The sequence below is a fragment of the Parasteatoda tepidariorum genome, chromosome 12 (assembly GCF_982258835.1).
Source record: "Parasteatoda tepidariorum strain Cologne lab strain chromosome 12, Ptep-v5.0, whole genome shotgun sequence".
Classification (NCBI taxonomy): Eukaryota; Metazoa; Arthropoda; class Arachnida; order Araneae; family Theridiidae; genus Parasteatoda; species Parasteatoda tepidariorum.
This window is the reverse complement of record NC_141766.1, coordinates 44,687,649-44,713,854: the sequence shown is the minus strand read 5'-3', so window position 1 is coordinate 44,713,854 and position 26,206 is coordinate 44,687,649. Positions and strand designations below refer to the sequence as shown.

The window sequence follows — 26,206 nt, the reverse complement described above, 5'->3', positions numbered from 1 at the left end:
TTAATGTGGCCAGTTCTCGAATGAGGACTGGCCATACTAACGATGATGACACAAGAGGCGAATAGTAGGAAGACTCGAGGCGGGATAATCACGGACTACCTGTAGGGATCTCGGGGATACCTCTTTTGCTTGCCAAAGCTTGTAGCGTAAAGATGTTTTGAAACATGGAAGATTAGCCCAATCTTTGTTTTTTGAATTTCTTTGTTTACCCATCGTTAATGTGGCCAGTTCTCGAATGAGGACTGGCCATACTAACGATGATGACACAAGAGGCGAATAGTAGGAAGATTCGAGGCGGGATAATCACGGACTACCTGTAGGGATCTCGGGGATACCTCTTTTGCTTGCCAAAGCTTGTAGCGTAAAGATGTTTTTAAACATGGTAGCTTAACCCAATCTTTTTTTTTTTTTGAATTTCTTTGTTTACCCATCGTTAATGTGGCCAGTTCTCGAATGAGGACTGGCCATACTAACGATGATGACACAAGAGGCGAATAGTAGGAAGACTCGAGGCGGGATAATCACGGACTACCTGTAGGGATCTTGGGGATTCGAGAAATGTGATGTCTACTCCATGGAAAAAGTTCACAGAGATAGGAACAGTGGTCCACCAACCTGTTCAAGGCCACAAAAGGGGAACAACACCGGCTCAAGACCATTATTTGAGATTTTTAACCGAAATGGATTGATTCGCGGTGCCAACACAACTGTTTTGCATTTTGTATACTACAAAGGAAACATCCATTTCACAGATAACAGTTAATCAAAGACTTAATGAAGAAGCCTTTTACGCCCCTTGTGGTCTTTTACCCTTTCACTGCTGACCACAAAAAAAAACCCTACCTAGTATGGTGCCGAGAAGATCTGTCTTGGACAGAGGATGATTGGAAGAGGGTACTCTTAATGATGAGTCGTGATTCAATCTGAACAGCGACTCGAGACGTGTTCTCACCTGGAGAGATCCTGGTAGTTGATACCCTCTGAGATTGTTGAAAGGACCACTATGAAAAATGTGGTCTGATGATCAGGACAAGCATTATGGCAGATGGGCGCATCGATCCTTATGTGTTCCATAGAGGTACTCTGATAGGTCAGCGGTACAAGGACAAGATCCTAACATCCTATGTCAGACTTTTCCACGGAGCATATAGGTCAAATTTCATTTTATGAGGATAACGCCAGTTCATAAAACATTCCATCCTAGCTCTCCATCTTGGTACTCTTCCCTAATATAACGAGCATCAGACAGCCAGACTCTTTGTAGGTTCTCGAGTAATTACTCGTCATAGAGGTCTTCGTCAGTTTCTCTTCTTTCCTCGACCACCAAAATTCCAAAATTATATTAAAGTGAAATTTAGTTAAATTAGAAAAATTACTAAAACTAGAAATTTAACCGTTAAAATCACACTCAAATCGAAATAAATTTTAATGACAAGATTGTGGCCTGCTTTCTTGGAAGCTGACTTCCTCTCTAGGTCCCATCTGCCCTCGTTGGTCGCCCAAAGGTGTTCACTCACACACCACGATGAGTTGAGGGATCAGGAAGATGGTGATTTTAGGATGTAAGGCTAGAGCATTTTTGACTACGTCTCAGTGAGGAACAGCCACTGGAACTTAGTCACCTCTCCGAAGAGAATCTCTTCAAATTTGAACATCTCTCAAAAGCTTAATCTCTTAGTTAGCACAATCTAGGGGCCGGGATAACCTGGTTGGCAGGGAGCTCGACACAAGTTTCTGAGAAGAGGAGTTCGAATCCAGCCGGTCAAAGACTTCCCGTGTTGTAAATGGAGACTGGCGTACGTTAAATCTGTCAGGTCACAAAGCCCTCCATGTTCCCATGACAAATCAATACCTCTGGGGGTACTAAATTGGAGATAGATCGTTTTCTGGTTCAAAATTATGACCTGTGAATGAATGGACGGATGAATGAGTCCGCCCTATTAACGGGTGTGACGTATGGATGTGGCAAAAGTCGATTTCTTGGTCATAGATGGCGCCACTGGGAAGCAATACAATCACACACCCTCCGCCTTAATGGCTGATGACAACAACAGCACACTCAGGGATGCGTGAGTTAGCTATAAGCTCGAATTTTTTTAAAAATAAAATAGTGACGTGGGTCAAAAACATAAGCACAAAAATCAAAAACTTAAGTTTTAGAGGAATGAAAAAAATCCTAATTTTCTTGTGAATTTCACTTGTTTTTGAAATATACTTAAAATATTTCATATTTCATGGTTATTTGTTTCAATGTAATGCATTCTGGAGATCTTAACAAGCAATTTCATGAAATAGGTATCTTTTTTTTTAAAAATATTATCCAAAAGAAGCAATAATACTGAAATGACGTTTTTTTTCAGGAAGTTTCATGAACATTTTCAGAATCATTTTAAAAAATACAGTCAATTAGTAGGAGAAAGTTTAGCTGCGATGAAGATTAATATTTAAACAAGGAAACGGTGTCGGAATTTGACAAATCACTATTAAGGTTTAAAACCTTTAAAACCTGTTTGATGGTTAGTTGAAATTTGCAGGTGTATCTAATAATCGTTTCTAACTCCTTTCTGTTTCTTAATGCAATAAACTGGTTATAATGTTTTTAATTCTGACATTCTAAATAATGATTTCTTAGTTTTCCCTTTTATAGAATAAATATTAATTTATAGTCCTTAATATGTATATTTTTTGCACTTCATTTTTCTACAAGTATTTAAAAGAATATATATTAATGGTGTTGATAACGAAACACCCAGCATAACCTCTGACTTTTCTTTTTCAACACAACTTCATACAAACTTTTCTCTTTTAATAGAATATCTCTTTCAATATCTCAATATCTCCTTAAATTTCTCTTTCTTTCAGCACAATGATGCTCATGTACATAATGAGTGGGAAAAACCAGGTCACAAGAACCATTAAAAATGTTTTTTTCTTTCTTCTTTTTTGCGTGAATTTTTAATCAAAAAATCGGCAGCTCATGATTGTTATTAACATTAAAGGTCTGCTCTTTGCTTAAGATTTTTTTTCTTCCTCTGAATGTTACATATTGAGAAGAAATTCACGAAAACCTTCAACGTCTAGCTCAATTGGAGGACGGAAAAAGAGCCCCGAAAGAAGGCAAAAAAAAAAAAAAAAAAAAAACGCTTTGAAAAAAAGCACTTTATTAGTAGTTATATGAATTTTACAGCCGGTTTAAAGCCGTGGAGTCAGAATTTAATGTAATTAAATATTTATTCGAATGAAATTATTCATTTTTTAAAAAATTAATTCATATATATAAGGATTAGTTTAAGGACAGAAACTTTCCAATTATTTTACAAATACTATTCATACTATACTATTTAAGAAACTTCATACTATTTAAAAAATTTTTTAAGGCATTTAAACAGCTTTAAAATTGTTCTGAATTTCAATAATTACACTTATTTTATTTTATTTCATTGTGATATTATGATATACAAATAATACTTCTTCAATAAGTTAATTTTTTAAAATTGCATTAAATTTAAATATACTTAATATAATAAATTGTTAATCTTTTTAACTTATCAAAAGATAAAACTCCAGAGAGACTTTCTGTTAATTGATAAAATATTTATAACAATACTTCTATAAATTACTTAATTGTAGTTACAATTGAAATTATATATAACATTAAAAATTCTTTCCAGTCAATTTCAAATTAAACTTTGGATCTTAATCATGTAAATCAATTTTCAAAGAATATTTAATTACGTTCAAATAACAAATTAATTTTATTAAATTCTGGTCCAATAGCCCGAATCCAGTCGGACGATAAATCAATATAACAGTTAATGAAACATCTTTTTCCGCTAAGGTTTTTCCGTGCTAATGAAATGCTTTTTTTTTTCTTTTCTTCTCAGCGATATTTTACCTGATATTTCTTACAAAACTTTTTATTTTTCAGGGCTTTTTTTTGTAATTTAGCTAAACGGCATTCACGAACACAAGTCCCCTAGTGCAGTGGTTCTTAACCTTTTTAAGCCGCGACCCAAATTTGAGAAATATGTTCATGTCGCGACCCAAAAAAAAGTCAAAATTAGGCTGAGTAAGCCACAATGACTTCTTCTAGGAGGTGTTGGTATTACTTATTATTTGGTGTATTACTAACTTCTTTGGTTCGACTCAGCGCGACCCAAGAAATATGCTTCGCGACCCAATTTTGGGTCGCGACCCATAGGTTAAGAACCGCTGCCCTAGTGGACTGATAGTGAAGGCACGATTCCCAGTAGAACACCGAAGTCAAGCATCAATGGCTGCGGTCAGGAGATATTGCACTATGATCGGTCCTCGTTAAACTGTTCTACGGTAAAGTTCTGTTGTGGGGCTACCAAAACAGGGAAGTCATCCCCTCTGCAGAGGATCAAAATTGAGATGGTATGTCTTCGGATCATCCTCAGTAGGGATGTTTCCCTGACCGTCACCAACAGCCCATTGTGCAGCGGCAGTGCGAAGTAAATGACTTACCTACTCCCTTACAAACACAAAATCGCCTTTGTGAATGACTTTTTGAGTGAACATCTATGTATGCATTGCATGAAGAGAGGAATTCTCATACCTTTTACCGTTTAAAAAAATTGCAACAGGAATCTAATACTCATGTTCTACACTGCAAAAATTACAGATCAATTACGGTGTAAAATACCGGCACTTTAGATGCCTCATCCGTAAAATGTATTTTACCGCAAAATATTATACCGTTATTTTTACAGTAATCTTAATTTAATTAGAGTGATTTAGTGATTTTACAGTAATTATTACTGTAAAATTCACGGTATATCAGATTCTTTGTTCCGTAATATGTTCTGGTAAAAATGAACTTAATGGAAATGAAAAGTACCGGCACACTGAATGACGATACTTTTTACCGTAATTTTTAACAGTTTATCTCATAATATTTTGTATCAACACTATGGTCGGTATGAAACTCCATGCATGTAAGGTCAATTTAATATACCCTTTTCTAAAGAGATTTGCTGTTGTCGAGTTCCATAAATTGCTTTTAACTTTTAACCAATATACTAAAAAATGTGTAATTAGAAAGGCAATTTCTGTTGCATACAAAATAATAATGATGAAAAACAAGCTAAATATTAAAACTCAAAAGTTAGTAATTATCATCGATTGACTAACACACAGCTATAAACTATAAATGCTAAAAATATAAATAAACAAATAAAACAAAACCAACGTGCAACGATAACGAATTTTTATTCTATGTTATAACCGTCGTTGAACAGCATATCCAATTTTGGGTTTACGACCTCCAATGTTCAACTGTGTATCCTTGTGATTTAGAACCCAATCAAGAAGACAAGGGAACTCCTGAATCAAGTCTAGGGAGGAATTTGTCTTTTTGATGGAAATCCGCATTTGCGTTACACGGAGAGGAAAACCACGAGAACCACCCACGGTTAGCTTGACGGCAAGGAGACTCTAACCCATGATTCAGTTACCAATGAGGATACTTTACGTCATCACTGTGGTTGGTGCAAGAGTGATGCGGAATTCGTATTGACGAGCAATCGCTGGGATTCGAACCCAGTTCACCTCATTGGAAGGCTAATGCTCTTTCCACTGAGCCCCTAGGACTCGTTAACGAATTTTGTAATATGCATGCTGATACGCTAATAAATAAATTGGATGAAAAATAATGAAATCATTAAGTCCACTATTATTAAGATAAAGCCTGCCAAAAATTAAGTTAGGAGAAAATAATGCTATTAAAGTTTGTAGTCTTATTTTATCCATATGCGCACCTACATAAATTGTATTTATATAAATGTATATTTCTCGTTCTTATCCAATCATATCCAAAAACTAATTTATCTAATCAATAATTCCAATGTAATCATTCAGAAAAATGTTCTTTATTATGCGCATTAAATAAAATGTCAAATTATCTAAAAATTTTAGCAAGACTAAAAAGTATCAATAAAGAAAAATTGAATTTTTGATTGAAATTCTTTCAGTGATATTCTACTTTAATAGATCTATGTATATTTAATCAATAAATCCAATATAATAATTTAGAAAAATTTTCTTAAACGTGCAACGTCAAATTGTGTAAAAATTTTAGCAAATCTAAAACGAATAATTTAAGAAAAGTAGACTTTCTTTTTTTGAAATTTTTTCTGTGGTATTCTACTATAATTGATCAATGTATCCAATCAATCTATCAAAAGTAATTATTTAAAGAAAAGTGTTTAAAGATGTAAATTATATAAGATGCCAAATTACATAAAAATTTTAAGCAAAACTTAAATGAATTATTTAAGAAATTTTGACTTTTTTTTGTTCCAATTTTTTTCAATGGTTATATCTCAATGTAATCAAATAGATCAATAAAAATAGAATCCTAAATATATCAATGTATCAAATCAATATATTTAATATAATCGTTTAGAAAAATGCTCCCAAACATGCACGTAATATAAAATGTCAAATTAAATTAAAATCATAGCAAACCTAAAACGAATCATTCGAATCATCCAACGAATCTTTTGAATCATTTAAGCAACATTCGAATCATCATTAAAACCATAATTATAATCATTCGAATCATCACTGAAACCAGCATTAAAATCATTCGAATCATCCTGAAAACGAATTATTCGAATCATTTAAACGAATCATTCAACGAAAAAAAAAATTTTTTTTTCTGTTGAAACTCTTTTCAGTGGTTTGCGACCTTAATTGATCAATGTATCCAATCAATAAACCCAATATGATAATTTAGAGTGAAGTTCTTAAACATCGTCATTATATAAAATGTCAAATTGTCAAATTTTAAAAAACTTAATCGAATCAAATAAGAAAGGTTGAAATTTTTCTTAGAAATTTTTCAGTGGTATACTTCCTAAATAGATCAATATATCCAATGTAATCGTTTAGAAAAATATTCTTAAACATGCAAGCTATATTAAATGTCATATTATAAAAAATTTTTGCAAAAGTTAAATGAACCGATTAAGAAAAATTTAGTTTTTGGATGAAATTTATTTAGTGATGTCTATCTTAATAGATCAAGATTAAGGAAAAATTGTAAAACGATTAATCAAATTATAAAAAAATACCACTTGTGGTAATAAGTCCCCCAAATATTTTCGTATGTTAAAATAACTACTATCAAAATTTAGTCAAGACTTTTTTACTTGCTATGTATGTATTTTCTCTGTAGAAAAGTCACAAAAACCGAAGAAAAGATTATCCCTTTCTTCTAAATTGCGCTGTAAGTTAAGCACAATAGTGGATAGGGACAAGGGGCTGCAGGGAGTTTAAATTTTTATGTCCACACCATATAACAAGAAACTTAAAGAGATAGTAAAAGACGCCTGTCTGGCAATTAAGATAATAAAAGTTCCAAAATACCACACGCATGCACCTGAAAGACCCATAAAATTTTCGTGTAACACTTGGTCACAGAAGCCATAAAATTGAGCAAATAAAAGGGAGAATTCGAAGTACTATACAAAAGCATTTTAAAAGAAGATCTGGCGCGAATGGATAGGATCAGCTGTCGGCGGCTTTATGCTTAAAAGCTTTTCTTTAGGGGGTTTGAGATAGCTTTTCCCCTTTTTCTTCACCCTATTCTATTCAAATAGAATAACGATTGTTGAGTTTCGCTCTATGCTGCTGTTTTTTGTGTCTCCCTATTTTTTTAATCGAAAATTTGAGAAATAAAGTCATTGCTAAATTAAAATCAAAATTTTGGATATTTTTTAATAGATTGTTTTTTCGAAGGCTTTGCTGTCACATGCAATAATGCGCTTTGAATTATCTAAACTTTTGGAGCATTTTCTAAAAAAAATTGATATCCAATAAATATTACTCTTATATTATTTACAATATTGAAATCATTCCTAGATACAAACTCTATGCCTTTTGTTCAGATAACGTAGTCAAAAATTTCAAACGTTTTTCAGTTCTACTATTCTTGTAAATTACGCGTATATTTGGCATAACAAGTTTCCCTGTATTTCATAGTTAAAGAATGCTTTATAAAATTTTAAGTCTCATATTCTTTTTCTGTAAATTAAAAAAAAAAAAAAAAAAAGAAAAAGAAAAGAAGAAACTGAACCTCGTATATTAACAGTTCAAGAAAAATATATACTTTTACACCTTGGATACACAAAGATACAAAATTGGTTATATCTATATTTTTTTTCGCGATTGTTTTTTTAAACTAAACCACGTATATTAACAATTCAAGAAAAATATATACTTTTACACCTTGGATAGACAAAGACACAAAATTGGTTATATCTATATTTTTTTTGCGATTATTTTTTTTTTCATTCGCTATTATTTTAGTTATTCTTTCACTTTCCCCCCACCGAGATTCAGCCTCTAAGGATTCAGCTTTCACTACCTTCATAACGAAGTGCTGATTAATATACTTTATTTTCTCTGTGACTTTTTTCCGGGCTCTTTTATTTAAAATATCCATTAAGTTTTTTTCTATCTTCAGCTTTTACTTTTTTCACAGCGAAATGCTGATTACTATCCATTATTTTTTCTTTGCCTGTTTTTTCATTCGCTTTTATTTAAATTATTCGTTCAGTCTTTTCTAAGCCCTTGCTTTCACTACTTTCATAACGAAATCCAAATAAATTTCCTTTTTTTTTTTAATGTGACTGTTTTTCATCGGGCGCTTTTATTTAAGATATTCTTTTAATTCCTCCCATTCCCGAGTTTTAGCTTTAAACACTTTCATAACGAAATTACTAAATAATATCCATTATCTTTTCTGTAACTGTTTTTTCCCTGGCACTTTTTTATCTTAATTTATAGTTTTTTTTTCTCCCCAAGCTTTAACTTTAATTACTTTCATAACAATTTTGCTTTTTTCATTATTAAATTCTTTACACTATTTTATTGTTATTACTATACTGATTTTGACTGCTACTAATTGCTATTATTTTGATAGGAATCCATGAAAATGTGTGTTTTTATATGTAAGGATTTAACAAAATTCATGATTTCCAGGACCTAGGATCAGCTAGCCAGCATATTATAAAATCGAAAGTAACATATCCTCTGATATGTCTTTATTATTTTAATGTTTTAACATCATTTGAAAATCTCAGGAGCTTAAAATGTTTTAAGTGTTAAACTATCATCCAATGGAAAAGGTATTAAAAAAAATTTTTTTATCAAGAAAAAGATTCTAATATATAAGAAAAATAACAATTCAAAAGAAAATAAAAAGAACTAATTTTATCTAAACATTTGGACTTTATCTAAGTCACTTAAATCACAATAGGTATTGTGTTTGTTATTTACTGCTGGACTTTGAAAAAAAATCTCGAAAGAATTATCTTTATTCAAGTAATGAAACTTAAGTTTTTAGCAGAGATTAATAAAATAACATGTATTAAGAGAACTATTTTAATTTAAATTCTTAATTGGTCGAATCAAAAAAATTGAAGCGTAAATGGAATTTCTCTGATGAAATGCGATAAAGTTTTACTTAGTGTGATTTTGTGTTGTGTCTTAAATAAAAAAAATTAAAGATAATTCAAGGAAAATAAAGGCAGCATAATAAGAGCCCCAAAATATAGATCTTCGGTGAAAAAACAGTTTTAATTTAAAAAGTGTTCTATCTTGGGATATTGCTTTCCTGTCCAAACTATTAGGACCATATTTCCCAGACTGTGTCTACCTTTGATATTTTGGGAGTCAGAAATCCTAATCAGTCGAAAAAAAGCTATATTTATTCAGAGAAAGTACGTTTTTCTATCTGATTCCGTAACCTAAAACATCGTCTGCACTAATTAATTAGCATATTTGAAGTCCCCCCCCCCCTTGAATCTTTTACGATTGTATCCTAGAAAGCGAACATCCGATCATTAGATTAAAAGTTATTCACGGTGGTCTGTTTTTAATTTGGCTCACTGTATATTTATAAATAAGGGGACTTAATGTGACCACCGAGCTCTAATCACTTCACGGAATTTTATGTGTATTCGTATTTTTATTCGTTTCTAAAGTCAATGTAAAGAAATGTAATTTCACTACCATCCTTTTATTTTTTTGCAGATTCTACGAACCGCGTTCGATTTTATCAATACATTCTATGGCATTCAAACATTGTTTATTAAAGAAAGATATAGCCTCTCTATGTGTTATTACATAATGTAGAGTATCAGAAACAATTTTCTGAATAATCTTATCATGTCTTATAATCTTATAAACAATAACAGAATAAAATGTTGCTTCTTTTTTAGAATCTAGAACCAATTTTTGTAAATAGTTGGTTTCATAATCAGTTTTCACAGCAGATGTCGCCACACAAACGTATTATTTGATATGGACAGGCTGTCGTTCTGTGGTTGAGGGTTTATTCACCTTAACTCTTTCAATTTATTTATTTTCAGTGCATTATATCGCCCTCTATGATCGGTCAGTGGAACTATTTAAAAATTGCAAATTTTTAAATATGTTAATACTGTTTTTTAAGGTAATTCTTCCTGCTATTTTTTACATTATTATCACATTTTTTATGTTGAAGGGAACGTTAACATTTTTAGCAATCTATTCTTATTTGTTATTCCTACATCACTTACTGATTATTAAATTTTGTAAATTCATTAAAATATACGAAGTTCTGTAAACAAAACCCAAAATATCCACTATCTTTGTCAATAATGACGTCAAAAAAGTATACTTTTAAGAGTATGCTCTTAAGAGACATCAAATTTATATCTAAGCGAGACCGAGGAAAATATAGACACTCGGCAGAATTCGATCAAATTATACGTGGAAAAATTTTAAAACCACACTGATTACTTGCTGAAACTTGGAAGTAGCTAATAATTCCTATTCAACTCCTTGTTATTTCCTAGGGCAATAAAACAGGTTTTAATGTTTTTAATTTCGCTTTCCTAAATAGTGGTTAGCTAAATTTTTTAGTGGATTTTTGTTTTTCCTCACTTAAGAAATAATTTTAAAACCTCAAAAATATATTATTTCTTCCCTAAATGTTTGACACGAAATCTAAGCATAAACATATATTAAAGGCGAAAATTACAGAACACTCGATATTGTCAATCATATTTGCTGAAACAATCGATGCCAAAGCCGTAATTTTGAACAGTATTTTGTATATCAATATTAAATGGGACATCATCTGTAAAATTATTAAAATTAAAAATCAGTTAACAAATCCTACCTTAAACCTTTTTTAAAGAAAGAAGACGAAATTTCGTAAAATTTAAAGGCTCAATGTTGAGTATTCTCAAAATCAAAAAATCTGTGAGAATGTTATAAAAGATGTTTTCCAATACTTTAGCTGAAATTATAAATAGATAGTTAATACAACTAACACTTTTTTTTATTAATATTGCGAAAGAAATAATGTGCTTCGAAAAAGTAATTCGTTTGAGTTCATAATGCATTTTTAAAAATCGTCGGTAATATATCGTCGGTAATATCGTCGGTACTAGAGTTAATCTAAGCCTGAACCCACTCGAGACAGAAGACTTCACATCCAAGTCAGCCGAGTCCGAAATTAACCCATTTTAGGCCAAGCATATAAATTTAAATAAAATGTGATAATATTTTCATTGTTTTTTTATATTTAAATTATATTCAATTCGACACAAAAATGGTTCATGCATGAAAAATAATATTTAATTTAAGAAATAAAATGGGTCGCATAATGGTGAAATGAGGTAATATGTAAATCATTTAGTTGAATGCTAGTTTTTTTTATGAAATTCGTTTGATTTTTATTTTATTTACAGAACTTGCAAATTTAATCCATCATAAAAACATATGCTTAATTTCAAATAGAATAATTATACATTTTCAAAAAGTCAAATTTGTCAATAACTGTTTATTTTATAGATGGCTTCAGAACCCTTGACAATAGTAGAAAAATAAAATTAGTGAAAAATATACGTCACGGTGTCAATAAAAAAACTTTTTTTTTGAAATGGTGCGTTTGGCCAAAAATGGGTTTTAATAGAATTTTTTTTTTGTGCCTGAATCCAACAAAGCCGAGATTTCATAGGCCTCTATCCTCGCAGGTAAAATTTTTGTTTTCTTGATAATTTTTTGTGCTTAACTAACTTTCATTGATATTGTATTTTTCAACAGCATATATTTCAAAAAAGGTGACAAATGAAAGGGCTGCTTAATTGAGTAAGGAGAAATAGTGTTTGATAATGTTTAGAACTTCTATGGAATTTTCCTCAAAACTATAAAGCTATAAAAATATGCGATATGTGATTTTGAGTCAGAAATTGAAATTACACATTAGTCAATTTTTCGATTTTTTAAAAATTAGTTTTATTATTGTTTGAACTCATGAAAACCGATTTGGATTATGCAAAAAATTATTACGACGTAAATTGTAAATAAATAAATAAAGATATTTATCAAAAATCTAAAAATAGACGAATGTATAATATTAAACTGCCTTAACTACCTTTAAAAAACAGATGATTGTAAAACGTTTTTCATAAAATTTTGTGAGAAAAAATTAACCCATTTTTATATGTCCGAAACTTTTATATGTCATGTCGCAAAAAACTCCAAATAAGAATGATTTTTTTATGTTTTATTTTTTTATTAATATTATTATTTATTAAACTAAATGAATGTTTTCTTCTGTTAGATACTATTTGATTTTTGAGAAGATTAAAAGGCATTTGCTTGATATGAAAACTATTCTGTGTTTGATACTAAGAGTTCTCGTAGAATTCTCGTTTTTCACATGACACATGTGTCACACTGAGTCAACATGAATTTTAACACTAGATTGCCTAAGGAAGTCATTTTGACTGCTTTTAATTTCAATTAGAAAAACAATGATGTATATAATGACACAATTTTTTAGAATTTTGTACAACATGTAATTTTTTTATTGATAATATTACGCAAATGTAAATAATATAAAAAATATTAAAAACTAATTTTAAATAAATTTTTTTAAACATTATTTATACTTTTACAATCCAGTCGCTTTGACTGCAATATAGGTATATACTAAGATTCAGTCTTTCTAGTGTTAAAAGAGGATCTGAAATACCACACGTTTTATATTTCAAATTTTGATTGGGTGACAGCTTTGTATTTTACGCGTATAGAAAGATACTAACAGAATAAATATCTACCATTTATTTGTGAAAATTAAATAAAAGGTTTAAAAGAATATTTAGAATTTTATTAGATAGAGGCAAAAATTCATGAACGAAAAAAAAATTTGGAGCACCGTCCACAGTCTAGATGAAATGCACTATTTAGAATTCTTAATTATGTATGAAGAGATCTAATACTTCTAAATATTTATAATTAATAATTTTTACACTTATTTATACTTAAATAATGGAATAAATCGGATTTTTTTTAATCCGTTTCGTTTAAAGTAAGTATAAATGTATGGCATTTTTGTCATTAGCCCGAGTACGAAGGCTTCTTTTTGCTGTTGAGCTGGAGTCCGAGGCAGAACCGGGCTCGGGCTAAGCTCGTCTCACCTCTGGTGGGTAAATTTTACTATCTCGATAATTAAAGCGAACAGTAATTTAGCTGAATAAAAATAAACGATCACTATAAATATTTTTGTTCATCAAAATTTTATTTTAATTACTATAAAGGAACGGCATAATAATGATTATAAATAATTATTTTGTGTTCAATAATTATAATAAAAAACATAATATTTCAAGTTTAATTTAATATTTTTTTCTTTTCGAGATTTCCTTTACACTATTTATAATTTAAATATCTAATTTTATATTAAATAAAACTGTTCTTAGTTCAGACATTCATGAAATCCACCGGAAGACCTATGAAGTTGATCCCAGACCATAAACTGAGCAATCAGACCATAAACATTATAATTTTTATTTATAATTTTTATTTATAATTTTTTTTTTAAATTTTTTTTCTGATAATTTAATTTTCAAAGCCATATAAAGTCGAATTCTGATCTTAGCTAGCAGGAAATTCCCAAGGCGTTTTATAACTGTACTTTTGGCAGCAGCAATCTTCTTTATTGTTATTACCATTTTGTCCGTTATTATTCGATCCAGATCCACCACTTTGACCGTTGTTATTAGGACCAAATCCACCACCTTGTCCGTTGTTATTAGAGCCGTATCCACCACCTTGTCCGTTGTTATTGGAGCCGTATCCACCACCTTGTCCGTTGTTATTAGAACCGTATCCACCACCTTGTCCATCGTTATTAGAATCGTATCCACCACCTTGTCCGTTGTTGTTAGAACCATATCCACCACCTTGTCCGTTGTTATTAGAACCATATCCACCACCTTGTTCGTTAATATTTGGTCTATAATTAGCATCTTGAAAGTTGCTTGGATTATTTCCCTGACCACCAGGTGGAGGAACCCAAGAAGAACCCGAGTTGCCTATTTGTTCGTTGACGTAATAAAATGAAGGGGCTTTGTCACATTCCGTACTGTACCAGTAATCACACGCTAATATTTCTTGGTTAAATATTGTTCCTCGTCCACATAAGAAGCTGTCTTTTCTGCCATCATGACACACGTGGTACACCTATAAAAATGAAGATATTAGAAGCATATTAGTTTTATGTGTTTTTTACCATGTTTTTCAATGTATAAGTTACCTTTTCGTACCCGAAATTTCAAGGAGAGTTGGAGATCGACTTATGCACTCCACGGTAAGTACATTTGAACATGTTGGTAAATGATTGACTGGTTCAAATGTACTACTGGTGTATAAGTCGACTTCACGAACGAAGATTGTTTAGAGGTTCACGTATACACCGGTAATATATTTGGACTCAATGACGAATGGTCACTCCTTCAAGAATACCGAGTCTAGGAATAGATTTGAACAACAAAATTGAAATGAATGTTGATTGTGATTACCACTTGATGCTAGCAAATGGTTGCTAGTCTTAAAAGCGTCACATTAGCAATAGAACTAAAATTAATAAACTTCAAACACTTATTTGACTAGCAGTCCTCTTGCCAGCAAAAACTGGACACTGTGTAAGCACATCCAAAACAAGTTACTAATTTTTTTAACGAAATCTACTGCGCAAAATACTCTCTATGAATATAACGTGTAGAGAATTCTTTATTATATTCATTAAAATTAATATTAATAAGCAAATATTTAAAAATTTGTTCAAAGATGCCCCAATATCAGGGACTAAAATTCGAAATTTTCGCCTTTTTCCGCAAGTTTGATTTCTTAAAATTATATTATGAAAATATTCAACTCTCGTATGAACAGCTTAAAAAGAGCCCATAACATAAATATAATATCGATTATATAATGGATATATCTTCTTCGGCGCTGAAACACAGAATGAAAGAAAGAAAACAGAGAAAACACAAAATATCCAAGTGGTATTCAGAGCTCACGATTTCTATTCAGAAGGAAGAAATCTTTGTCATTGTTAAAATAGAATGAAAGAGGGTAACTCAAGTATCCAAGTTTTAGTATGCTCTTTCCTACTTCAGTTCAACACTAAACAATTTCTTCTTATTTTTTTTTTTTAAACAGGGAGCCGAAACTATTGTAAGGCTGCTTACTTAGCATTTTTTCATTTTTTTCACATTGCTTTAACCATATACATAAAAACTGATAAATTTAGAGGGGTGATAAAAGACATCAAGAGCGTGAAAACTTGTCATAGAATATGGGGCTCCAAAAATGGTAATTGGGGGAAAATCGCCGAAACATCACGCTGGAAAACAACCGCAAAAGATACCACAATTTTGGTAAAGGCGGAAAGACTTATTTGGTTAGTTATTATTGGAATTATTTGAAGCAGAGTATGCTGACGTCAAACTACAGCGACATAAAAACGATATCCAGACGAGCTTGAAGATCCAAGGTGTGATTTTGTTGTCTGTCAAAGTCAGGACAACCTGTATTACTAGATTTTCTGGCATGGGCAAGCACCTCCGGGAGTCATTTTTACTTTACATTCTCCATTGCTGTCTCACTGTCTGCATTGTTGTCATATTATAGATTTTAAGAACGTAAAAACGACTCTCAGATATAATAGAATATGCCAGGTGTGCTTTTTATATCTTGCAAAGCTACAACAATCCTTGCTCTGAGATTCTCCGACACTGTTAAATGCATCCGGGAATCATTTTTATGCTATGTTCCAATGGTTGTCCACGTTCTCGATTATTGTTCCACGTTCTCGATTGTTGTCCCATCATACGTTACAATGACGTAAAAACGAAACCCTAAAGCATTCGAAGATATCAGATGTGCTTTTAATGTCTATAGAAGATATGATAATCCGTGCTTTGAGCTTCTCTGGCAACGGCAAGCGTATCCGGAAACCATTTTGTGTCGTTGTAGAATGCACAATGTCATCAACGGACACCACTTAAAACAACTCTTGTATACATAATTCAAATATACCTTTTAGTTGGTAACAAGTTTGTAATATTTTTTGTAATTTTTTTTTCCAGCGTGACGTCAAAATCTGCATGCTTTTTTTAAACGATTCATCCTGGTTTGGTACCCCAGATAATAAATTATTTATATTAATAAGTTAAAATAATTAATGGAAAAATCGAAAAAAAAATGCTTACGTGAGTAAAATTTACGAACTAACCTGGCACTGAGCTTCCACATCAGCGTATAATCCTCCTTCATAGACTTGGTCATCACATCGAAAATTTGTTGTTGGGATTGAATTGTAATTTGGATAATCAACTCCCGCTGTACCACGAAACATATTACTCATATCACCATTGTTATTCATATCGCCATTGTTATTCATATCCCATCGTTTCTGCTGCAAGAGAGAGAGAGAGAGAGAGAGAGAGAGAGAGTAAGTTGAACCTTTTCAAAAATATAATTCGAAAAGGAAACTTAATACAAAACTAATAGAATTCTGTGGGCCGGGACAGCCTAGCTGGCAGGGCACTGGAATCCTGTTCGTGTGAACGGGAGTTCGAATCCCGACGACCGAAAAGTCCCCGTGTAGTAAATGGTGATTGGTGCACGCTAAATCTGTCGGGTCACAGAGTACTCCATTTTTCTGTAACAAATTATACCTCTGGGGGTACTGAAATGAAAATTGATCTTTCTCTGGTTCTGGTCGAAAATTACGATCTGTGGATGAAGGAATGGGTCCGCTCTACAAACGGGTGTGACATATGAAAGTAGCAGAAGACTAATTCATGGGCATAGATGGCGCCACTGAAACACAAGAACAATCGCACCCCACCTGTGTTAATGGACGACGACAACAATAGAATTCCATATTAGAAATAGATAGTATAAGGGTCGCTCAAATGAAAGTAGCACTACAGTCGGTTTGATAAATGGTTTTTAATGGTGTTAATATTATTTAGAATTAAAAGAAAAAGAAGTAATACAGGCATAACAGATAGGATAGACATAGTCCCCCTGTAGGCTGAAAAAAGTGCCCCCAGGTGGTACAGGGATAACCTGGGTGAAGAAGCTCCTAGGTTGGTTGTGAAACCAATTCTCAACGGCAGCTTTGACCTCACTATCGTCGGTAAATCGCCGTCCCTTCAAAGCTTTCTTGAGTAGACCAAAGATATGGTAGTCACTCGGCAAGAGGTATGGGCCATACCTGCCAACTCTTCCGGATTTTCCGGAAGATCTTATTTTCATATTTAAAGTGGTAGCAATACTCAGGTTATTCCAATTAACTTTTTGAATTATAATGGTAATTATAAATGAGTTTGACCACCACTACATATAAATAATTACAATAAATATATAAAAGCATAATAATCCTTGCGCAAGCGAGTTTCAACGGAATCAAATATAAATATATTTCTGAGTGAGATTGTTTTTCGTTTATTGTTTTATAACCACTCTGAAAATCCATTCTCGGATAGAGTTTAAGTTGGCAGGTATGGTATGGGCTGTAAAGGGGATGTTAGAGATCCTCCCAGTGGAATTACCGGAACAATGTTTGGCACATAAGAACGGGCATTATCATGCATACAGTTAGGAGGCATCTATGACGCGAACGATGCCTTTTAGCGAGCTTCTACGCTATCACGCACGTATTTGGCGAGATCCGACAATATAGCATGCATTTCCAGCACTCTGCGCGATCTATAGGAGCAAGCGCAGTTAAATTTCACTTCAAATATAACAGTTATTACAGCAATGCTACCATTAAAATTTATCTATAAAATAAAAATGAAATTTTTCCTAATATAACAATATTTAGAGACTATTATTTCGGAAATATAACAGATTAACAAATGAAAACCATTAAAAGTTACATAAAATTTATAAACAACTTACCCGTCTGAGAAGATTTTTCGACTTTGTACTTGATACGCCACCTTTAAAATACAAAAATGAGCATTTTGTTTTTATTTTATTACATATAACTTAAATTGTCTAAATTAATATAATGCAACAATAAATGAACTAGAAAAACTAGTTAGAGCTTAAAATTGTTAAAACATTTATACCCATTTGCGTCAAGCATGCTTCGAAACAGAATAATAAATTAATAAATAAATAAATAGCTAAAATTAAAATCAGTAAAATAAAAAATTATAATATTGCATTAGTTTTATTTCTTCTATAGACACGAGGCTGTACTGTTTTCCATATTATGTAAGAACATAAATACATGTGTTTGCACCTGAAGTAAGCAGATAGGGTCCTTTCAAAGCTAAAGTGGTAGAAGGTAGAAGAAAATATCCAGCTTGTTTAAGCTTACATAAACTTGTTTCGTAAAGTCAAGTTTGAAAGGCATTAATAACTAAGAATGGAACCAACATTTAAAGAAGTAAAAAATGAGGTGATTTCATTTAATTACGATTTTAGTCTTTCCTCTTGTCTTCTAGGTCTCTCTTTCATAACTTGAAAGAGTAAGGGCTGGCCATGCTCCTGGTGCAGCAATTGAACTTTCTTTAACAACTGGACCCCACAGGCCGCTTTCGGCCCTTTTCTTATCCATCTTGAGCTTGTGATCTTTGTAATGGTACTATGACATGCCCGCCAATTCTTACGGATTATCGAAAATATTTTATTTTTACATTTATATGGTAGCAAAATTTTCACATTCATGCTTGATTCCTGTTTTAATAATTTTGATATTTTACTAAATTAATAAATTTACCTAAACGTACTTAGTGCATCAAAGGGAAAAAATAGTTTGTAAATAAATGTAAATAAATATTTTACGTGAACTCTGTGGTCGGTGTGAGGCGGGTGCGGATCGGCATTGAACAACAAACCCAATTCTGAGTTTACGACTATCAGTGTTCTACTCAATAACTTATAATTTTGAACCCAATCCAGATGACAAGGGAACTCTTGAATCAATCATTGGGACAAACTAGCCTTGGTGGAGGACTTTTTGATAAACTAACTCGTATTTACGTTACATAAAGAGGAAAACCACAAAAACCTCCAAATGCTAGCCCGACGGCAAGGGGACTCTAACCCATGAATCGTCTACCACTGAGGATATTTTACGTCAACACTATGGTTGGTGTGAGCTGGGTGCGGAATTCGTATCGACCAGTCATTGCTAGGATTCGAACCCAGTTCCCTCATTGAGACAACTTTACGCAAGGGATCAAAATTGTAATGGCTTGTCTTCAGATCATTCTCAAGGGCACTTCATAAACCGTCGCCAATATACCATGGTGAGCTGTGGTGGCTCAGGAGATAGAGTGCTCACTTCCCAATAACTTGACACAGATTCAAATATAAGCGTTGGCTGGTCGATATGAATTCTTCTTCCATCTCGCACCGACCCCAGATAAGACATGAAAATATCCTCAATGGTAGAGGGATCGTGGGTTAAAATCCACATGCCATCTGATTAACCATGGCAGGTTTTCGTGGTTTTCCTCTCAATATAAGGCAACTGCAGATTAATTCCAACAAAAAGTCCTCCACGAAGGCTAGTTTATCTCAATGCTTGATCCAGGAATTTCCTTGTCGTCTAGATAGGGTTCAAAATTTCAAGGGTGGAACATAGGTAGTCGTAAACTCAGAATTGGATCGGCTGTTCGTCACCGGTTATAATATTAAATAAAAAATTGCTAATGGTACAGCTCTAGTACTACTACAGCTACTAATGGTACAGCTCTAGTACTTTGTTTTTATGAATTCCAATTAAAAAATTTGTCTACGCAGAATTTGGGTGGTCTTGTATCCCTTACTTTTAGTTTCAAACTTGGCCGAGAAAGGCTTTATATGAATAAAAAAAATTATAACATGAATGAATGCAACTAAACAAACATAAAAAAATCAAGACAAACCAGTTTTTGATACTTACTCACAAATAAAATCGATGTTATAATAATCCAGATCATCATTGTTGAAATAAATTTAGTTTAATTGTCTGCAATGAAATATGTATGTTAGTAAGTAACAGTCTAGGACTAGCTTTCATATTAAAATTAATAATGCGTAAATCGAGGATTTGCAATAAGATAGATTTATTTTGAGACATTAAGCGTTGTAGGAATACAAATTTGCTAAACTACATCGCATTTTTTACATTTGCTATCCTTTTTAAGTTTTTATGAACTGTACGAACTATTTAGGAAGATATGGGATATTACTTGAAAGAATGATTTAAGAAAATTTACAATAATAAACAGAACTAGACTAAGCATTGAATTATTTTTGGCATTATTTTTTTGAATTGGCATTAAATTACTTAGGGAAACAAATTTTTTGTTCTATTTGTACAAGTACTTCATTTTAATTCAAGTGTGATGATATTCAATCTGCAATAAGTTTTTCTTCTATAGCAATAGCTCTATTAAAATGGTATTTTTTAATTTAGTTGAAATGTACAATTTGTTTACTTTTGTTGAAATGTATAAGTTTATGAAGAACGTATAGATTTATATATATTTATGCATTTATCTGCTCCTTTGAAAAGAACACTAAATCAAAAAAAAAATGATCATAACATCATAAACTGAGATGAATAATCGTCTTCCTTCTACCACGCCCTCCTTACCAGAGAAGTGGGGACACTTAGTAGTCACTAGAGTTAATTTCAGAATACTATGGTTTGGACAATATTATTAAATTGCAGGAAAACTCTCTCTCACTCTAATATATATATATATATATATATATATATATATATATATATATATATATATATACATATATATATATAAGTCGCTAAAACCCGATAATAAGTTCGTTATATGGAAAATTCGTTAAATAGAAAATCACCTTTTGAAATATTTAAACTACACAAAACAGGTTTGAAAATCATAAGAATTAGACATAATTAAAAAACCAATTAATACTCTTTTACTTTGTAAACTAGTATATAATATTTTAGTATATACTATTATATACTAGTTTATTTTATAAATCTTAACCATTAAAGAAATCTGCATGGAAAGCAAGAATAGAGCAAAACATTATCATGCTGCATTATGCGTTGCACTATCATGCTGCATACATTTTAAACTAAAGCTAAATTTATGTATAAAATTTAGCATTTATTATAAAAGTTATTCCAAACATACATTACCACTTGCGTTCTTAAGTTTAATTACTACTCTTTAAATCCCTTAATTTTGTGTAAGTTTTTCGTTTGAAATGCAAACAAAAAGGGAAAGGGATTTTACTGCTTTCTCTAAAAGTTAAGTGGCTTCGAAAATCAATTCAAGGTCATGCGTATCAATGCGCTAACAAGTTTGAAATGTTTTGAAATAAATGCTTTTCAAAGAAAATATAAAAACTGCTAAATGGTGAAAACAAAATAATAATAGTGCAAAATGATTTTTTTAATTTCAAATAAAAATTGTTTTCTCTCAAGCTGAGATAAAATGAAAAAAGTGCGAACTAGGAAATTAAGAAATTTAATAACGGAAAAAAATCGTCCGGCGTTATAAAAGAACAAAAGCTATGAAATATTTTCATTTCTTGTTATTTTACATATTTCATGAAATTTCACTTTTACGATTAATTTATTTAAATAATCTTTTTTCTTCTATTCTTGTTGCATTGTATTATCTATTCGTCTTGTATATTCTTCGATATAATCTTCAATATTTTTGTGTTCTATTTGTCGTGTATTATATTGCATTTTATTTATCCTTCTATTCTATTTGTCTCTCGTTTACTGTATATTAAATTAAGTAATTTATTTTATTTAACTTTCAAAATCAACTAATAAAAATCAGTTAAATTAATTATTGAATAATTATTAATTAAACAATTATTTGATTAATCTATTTAAATTATCTTCTTTCTTTTATTCTATTTGTTTTGTATTCTATTTGTCTTGTATTACATTGTATTCTTTTTTTCTACTATTCTATTTGTTTATTGTTTATTATATATTAAATTAACTAGTTTGTTTTAATTAACTTTCAAAATTACGTAACAAAAATAATTTAAATATCATGTTCTTTAAATTTAATTGTTCATTAACAGACATTAATTTTACTGTCAAAATTTATTACCAGTAACTTTCAAAAGTTTTGCTTTTTCTCGTGTATTCTTTTTTCAAACAGATGAAAGCTGGCAACTATTATTTCATTTTTTAAATTTATTTTGGCGAAACAAATGCATTCGTATTTATCAAAATAAGAACAAAAAATACTTTTAGAAATGAAATTTGTTTTTAGTGGTTAAAATCTAAGAATCCTCATGGTGTCTTATAAGTATCTAAATTTCATCAGTAATTTGAACATATAGTTGTAAATTTGTATAACATATGTTTGAAATGGAATAGTCTGTTACAAATTAAAATGATTTTATGCGAAATATTTCATTTACTCCAAGTCTCATTGAACCTGCCTTTCCCTATTATTGAAATTAAATGTTATTATTTTTTAGAATTCTATTTTTATTTTTTATTTTAATTAATTTGATAAAAAATTTTTAAGTGTTAATGTTTAATAGATAAAGTATCACAAATAGGAACGATAAGAAATTATTTGTACTGACCTGGCGAATGAAGAGAATGCGAATTAGTAAATTAGTGCCAAATTTTAATGCCAAAATTTACTTCTAAAACTTGCTTAACCCATTAACCACCAAAACTTTTGTTCTCTCTAGTGTTCTTTTTTAAACAGATAAAAGCTGGCAACGATTATTTTATTTTTTGAATTATTTTTGGTGAAACAAATGCATTAGTATTTACCAAAATTTAAAAAAATCACTGTTAGAAATGAAATCTGTTTTTAGTGGTTAAAATCTAAGAATCTTCATAGTGTTTTATAAGTATCTAAATTTCACAGTAATTTGAACATATAGTTGTAAATTTGTATAACATATATTTGAAATGGAATAGTCTGTTACTAATTAAAATAATTTTGTATGAAATTTTTCATTTTCTCCAAGTTTCATTGAACCTGCCTTTCCCTATTATTGAAATTAAATGTTATTATTTTTTAGAATTCTATTTTGATTTTTTATTTAAATTAATTTGATAAAAATTGATTAAGTGTTAATGTTTAATAGATAAAGTATCACAAATAAAAACGATGAAGAGAATACGAATGAAGAGAATACGAATTAGTAAATTAGTGCCAAATTTTAATGCCAAATTTACTTCTAAATCTTGCTTAACCCATTAACCACCAAAACTTTTGTTCTATCTCGTTCTTTTTTAAACAGATAAAAGCTGGCAACTATTATTTAATTTTTTTAATTTATTTTTGTGAAACAAATACATTCTTATTTACCAAAATAAGAAAAGAAATCTGTTTTCAATAGTTAAAAATCTAAGAATCTTCATTTGCTAGCGTGTGAAAGTATGAGATTATTCAAATTACATCTTTTATTTGAACATATAGTTGTAAATTTGTATAACATATATTTGAAATGTAACACTCTGTGCAAACTTAAAAGAGTTTTTAGGAAATGTTTCATTTTATCCAAAGTTTCATTGAACTCCGCTTTCTCCTATTATTGCAATTATATGTTTTTTTAAATTCTATTTTAATTTTTTATTTAAATTCATTTAATAAAAAATTGTAATATGCTATTGTTTAGTTGAAAAAGTATCATAAATAGGATGTGAAAATTTTTGAAATTGAAAATTGTACTTACCTGGCCAATGAAGAGGATACGATTGTGTTTGACATCATTTGATTATTTTTAAGGATTTGAAATTACGAAGCGAACCGGTTGACTTGAGGTTTTTACCAAAGGTCAGGGTCTTGACCATGACTTCACTTTCTGCTGTGATCATAGTTATTATTGTGAGTGAAAGTAAAAGAACATATCGCACTTTAAATGTCAATTTTCTTGTTCTGTCGAACACTTTCTACCAGGAAATTCCGTTCTTTGTATAATGGCTTCTGGTTAATTCCACTTTTGTCTCATGGAATTTTTTTTTTTTACTAATCACTCTTTTTCCTGTGGGGACTATAGTTTAGATTTCTTTAAAAGATGTCGGTTTATATTTTTGCTGCTAAATATTATTGTGAATTTCCTATACCTTAAAAGCCTATATTTATTTCAGCGAACAATATTGTTCCACATTATAATATCAGCATGTTGTCTTCATGATAGTTTTCGAAATATGTGACTTGACACTTATTTTATTTTTTATATTTTAGTACCATCAACGCTAAAATAGAATTCCTAAAACTATATAACTTATAAGTTTTAGGAATAACTTATAAAAAATTGATTTTTGAAATTTTTGTTTTCCATAGGTAGCTTATCATACGATACAAAAAATATCATTTTTGAGCTTTTTGTAGCAAATGTTGATTTTTCTCTTGAACTGTAGTATAATTGCTTGCTGTGGTGGCTGAGAGCAGACGTACGACTGGAATGGTAACGAAGCTTTGGTGGCTGAGAATAGACATACGACTGGAATGGTAAATAAACTTTAGTTGCTAAAAGTAGACTTATATCTGAAATGGTGAAGAAGCTTTGGTAACTGAAAGTAGACATATGACTGGAATGGTAAAGAAGCTTTGGTGGCTGAGAATAGACATACGACTGGAATGGTAAATAAACTTTAGTTGCTAAAAGTAGACTTATATCTGAAATGGTAAAGAAGCTTTGGTAACTGAGAGTAGACATATGACTGGAATGGTAAAGAAGCTTTAGTGGCTGAAAGTAGACTTATATCTGGAATGGCAAGGAAGCTTTGATTGTTGAGTATATATATACGACTCTACCACAAAGGGTTAAAAGATATATCACCCATCCAATAGGCTGATGAACTGTCCTTGTCATTGTAGAATTCAAATTAATAATTATTTCTAATTGTACAGTGAGAAAAGAAATAATCTTAAATACCTTTTGTCCTAAGGATTGGATTTTCACAAACCAAGTGTCAATCATAACGATTCAAGCGGTGACCTCGAGTATACTAATTATTCAGCACAACATATTATATAATATGTTGTAATAGAAATAGACGCCAAATCATACTTTCCATCAATAAAAATATCTTTTTGGTGACGGATTCGGATTTTTTATCGGAAAAATATCATTCCAATAGTTTCTGCAAGAGAGATGTCGGAAGTTTGGACCCTTTAATGTTAAATTCATTTTCAGCGTAATTAGCCATATCTTGGAAAGATTTAGAACGGATAGAAAAAATTTTAACTCGCAATTATAAAATTCGTTTTCTCAAAGATAATTCTTAGTAAAAAATAGTTTTTAATGCTTTTTTTTGTTATTTTATCTACTAATGATCGAAAAAATATTGAATTTTAAAGTATACAAATTTTACACCATTATAAATTATGTAATTTTAAATGATAAAATACAAAATTCAAACAGAATAGTTCGAATATTTCTCAAGAAATGATTAAAAACACAGCTTTTTTGGAAATTAATAACTCAGAAATTGTTCAACAAATATCGCTAAATTTTTGTACTTCGTCATTTAAAATCGTATAGTTTAAAACGGTGTAGAAATTTGTAAACCTTACAATTCAAAATTTTTTTTGCTTTTATGATAATGATAACAAGAATATAATGAATAACAATAACAAGAATATAATGAATAACAATAATAATTAAGTAATGAATAACAAGTAATTATTAAAAATTGTTTTTACATCAAATTATTTTTTGATATATGGGTTTAAGGCGATTTGTTTAAAAAGTTTCTTAGATATGGCGAAATCCGCAAACTGTTGATAACTATTTTTCTGAATAAAATATTAGGACCTATAGATTACAGCCCTTCTTCTATACTTTGTTCGTCAGAAATCATAATCCACCGAACGAAAGCTACGAAGGGTATTCA

General features: G+C 30.7%; 1 protein-coding gene across 2 annotated transcripts; it reads right to left on the bottom strand.

The window, feature by feature from the left end:
- Positions 1-13,584: 13,584 nt before the first annotated feature.
- On the bottom strand, positions 13,585-24,197 carry LOC107450570 (uncharacterized). 2 transcript variants are annotated; one of them, XM_071188293.2, is made up of 6 exons: positions 24,040-24,168; positions 20,282-20,347; positions 18,283-18,323; positions 16,604-16,786; positions 14,268-14,547; positions 13,872-14,234 (listed from the first exon to the last, which is right to left on the bottom strand). In XM_071188293.2, exons 2-6 carry the CDS (start codon positions 20,319-20,321, stop codon positions 13,960-13,962), a joined length of 819 nt encoding a protein of 272 aa, XP_071044394.1. In that variant the 5' UTR covers positions 20,322-20,347; positions 24,040-24,168; the 3' UTR covers positions 13,872-13,959. The 2 variants fall into 2 exon arrangements, with proteins under 2 accessions (XP_015921884.1, XP_071044394.1); XM_016066398.5 differs by having other exon boundaries at positions 13,585-14,547; positions 24,040-24,197.
- Positions 24,198-26,206: the final 2,009 nt, after the last annotated feature.

What these genes read in the sequence shown, in the direction of transcription:
- LOC107450570 (XM_016066398.5), bottom strand. Translation starts at nt 20,321, where the DNA reads ATGATGATCTGGATTATTATAACATCGATTTTATTTGTGA. An exon ending in CGAAAAATCTTCTCAGACGG is followed by an intron (nt 16,787 to 18,282) that starts GTAAGTTGTTTA and finishes TCTCTCTTGCAG; the next exon opens with CAGAAACGATGGGATATGAA. An exon ending in ATGTGGAAGCTCAGTGCCAG is followed by an intron (nt 14,548 to 16,603) that starts GTTAGTTCGTAA and finishes TCATTTTTATAG; the next exon opens with GTGTACCACGTGTGTCATGA.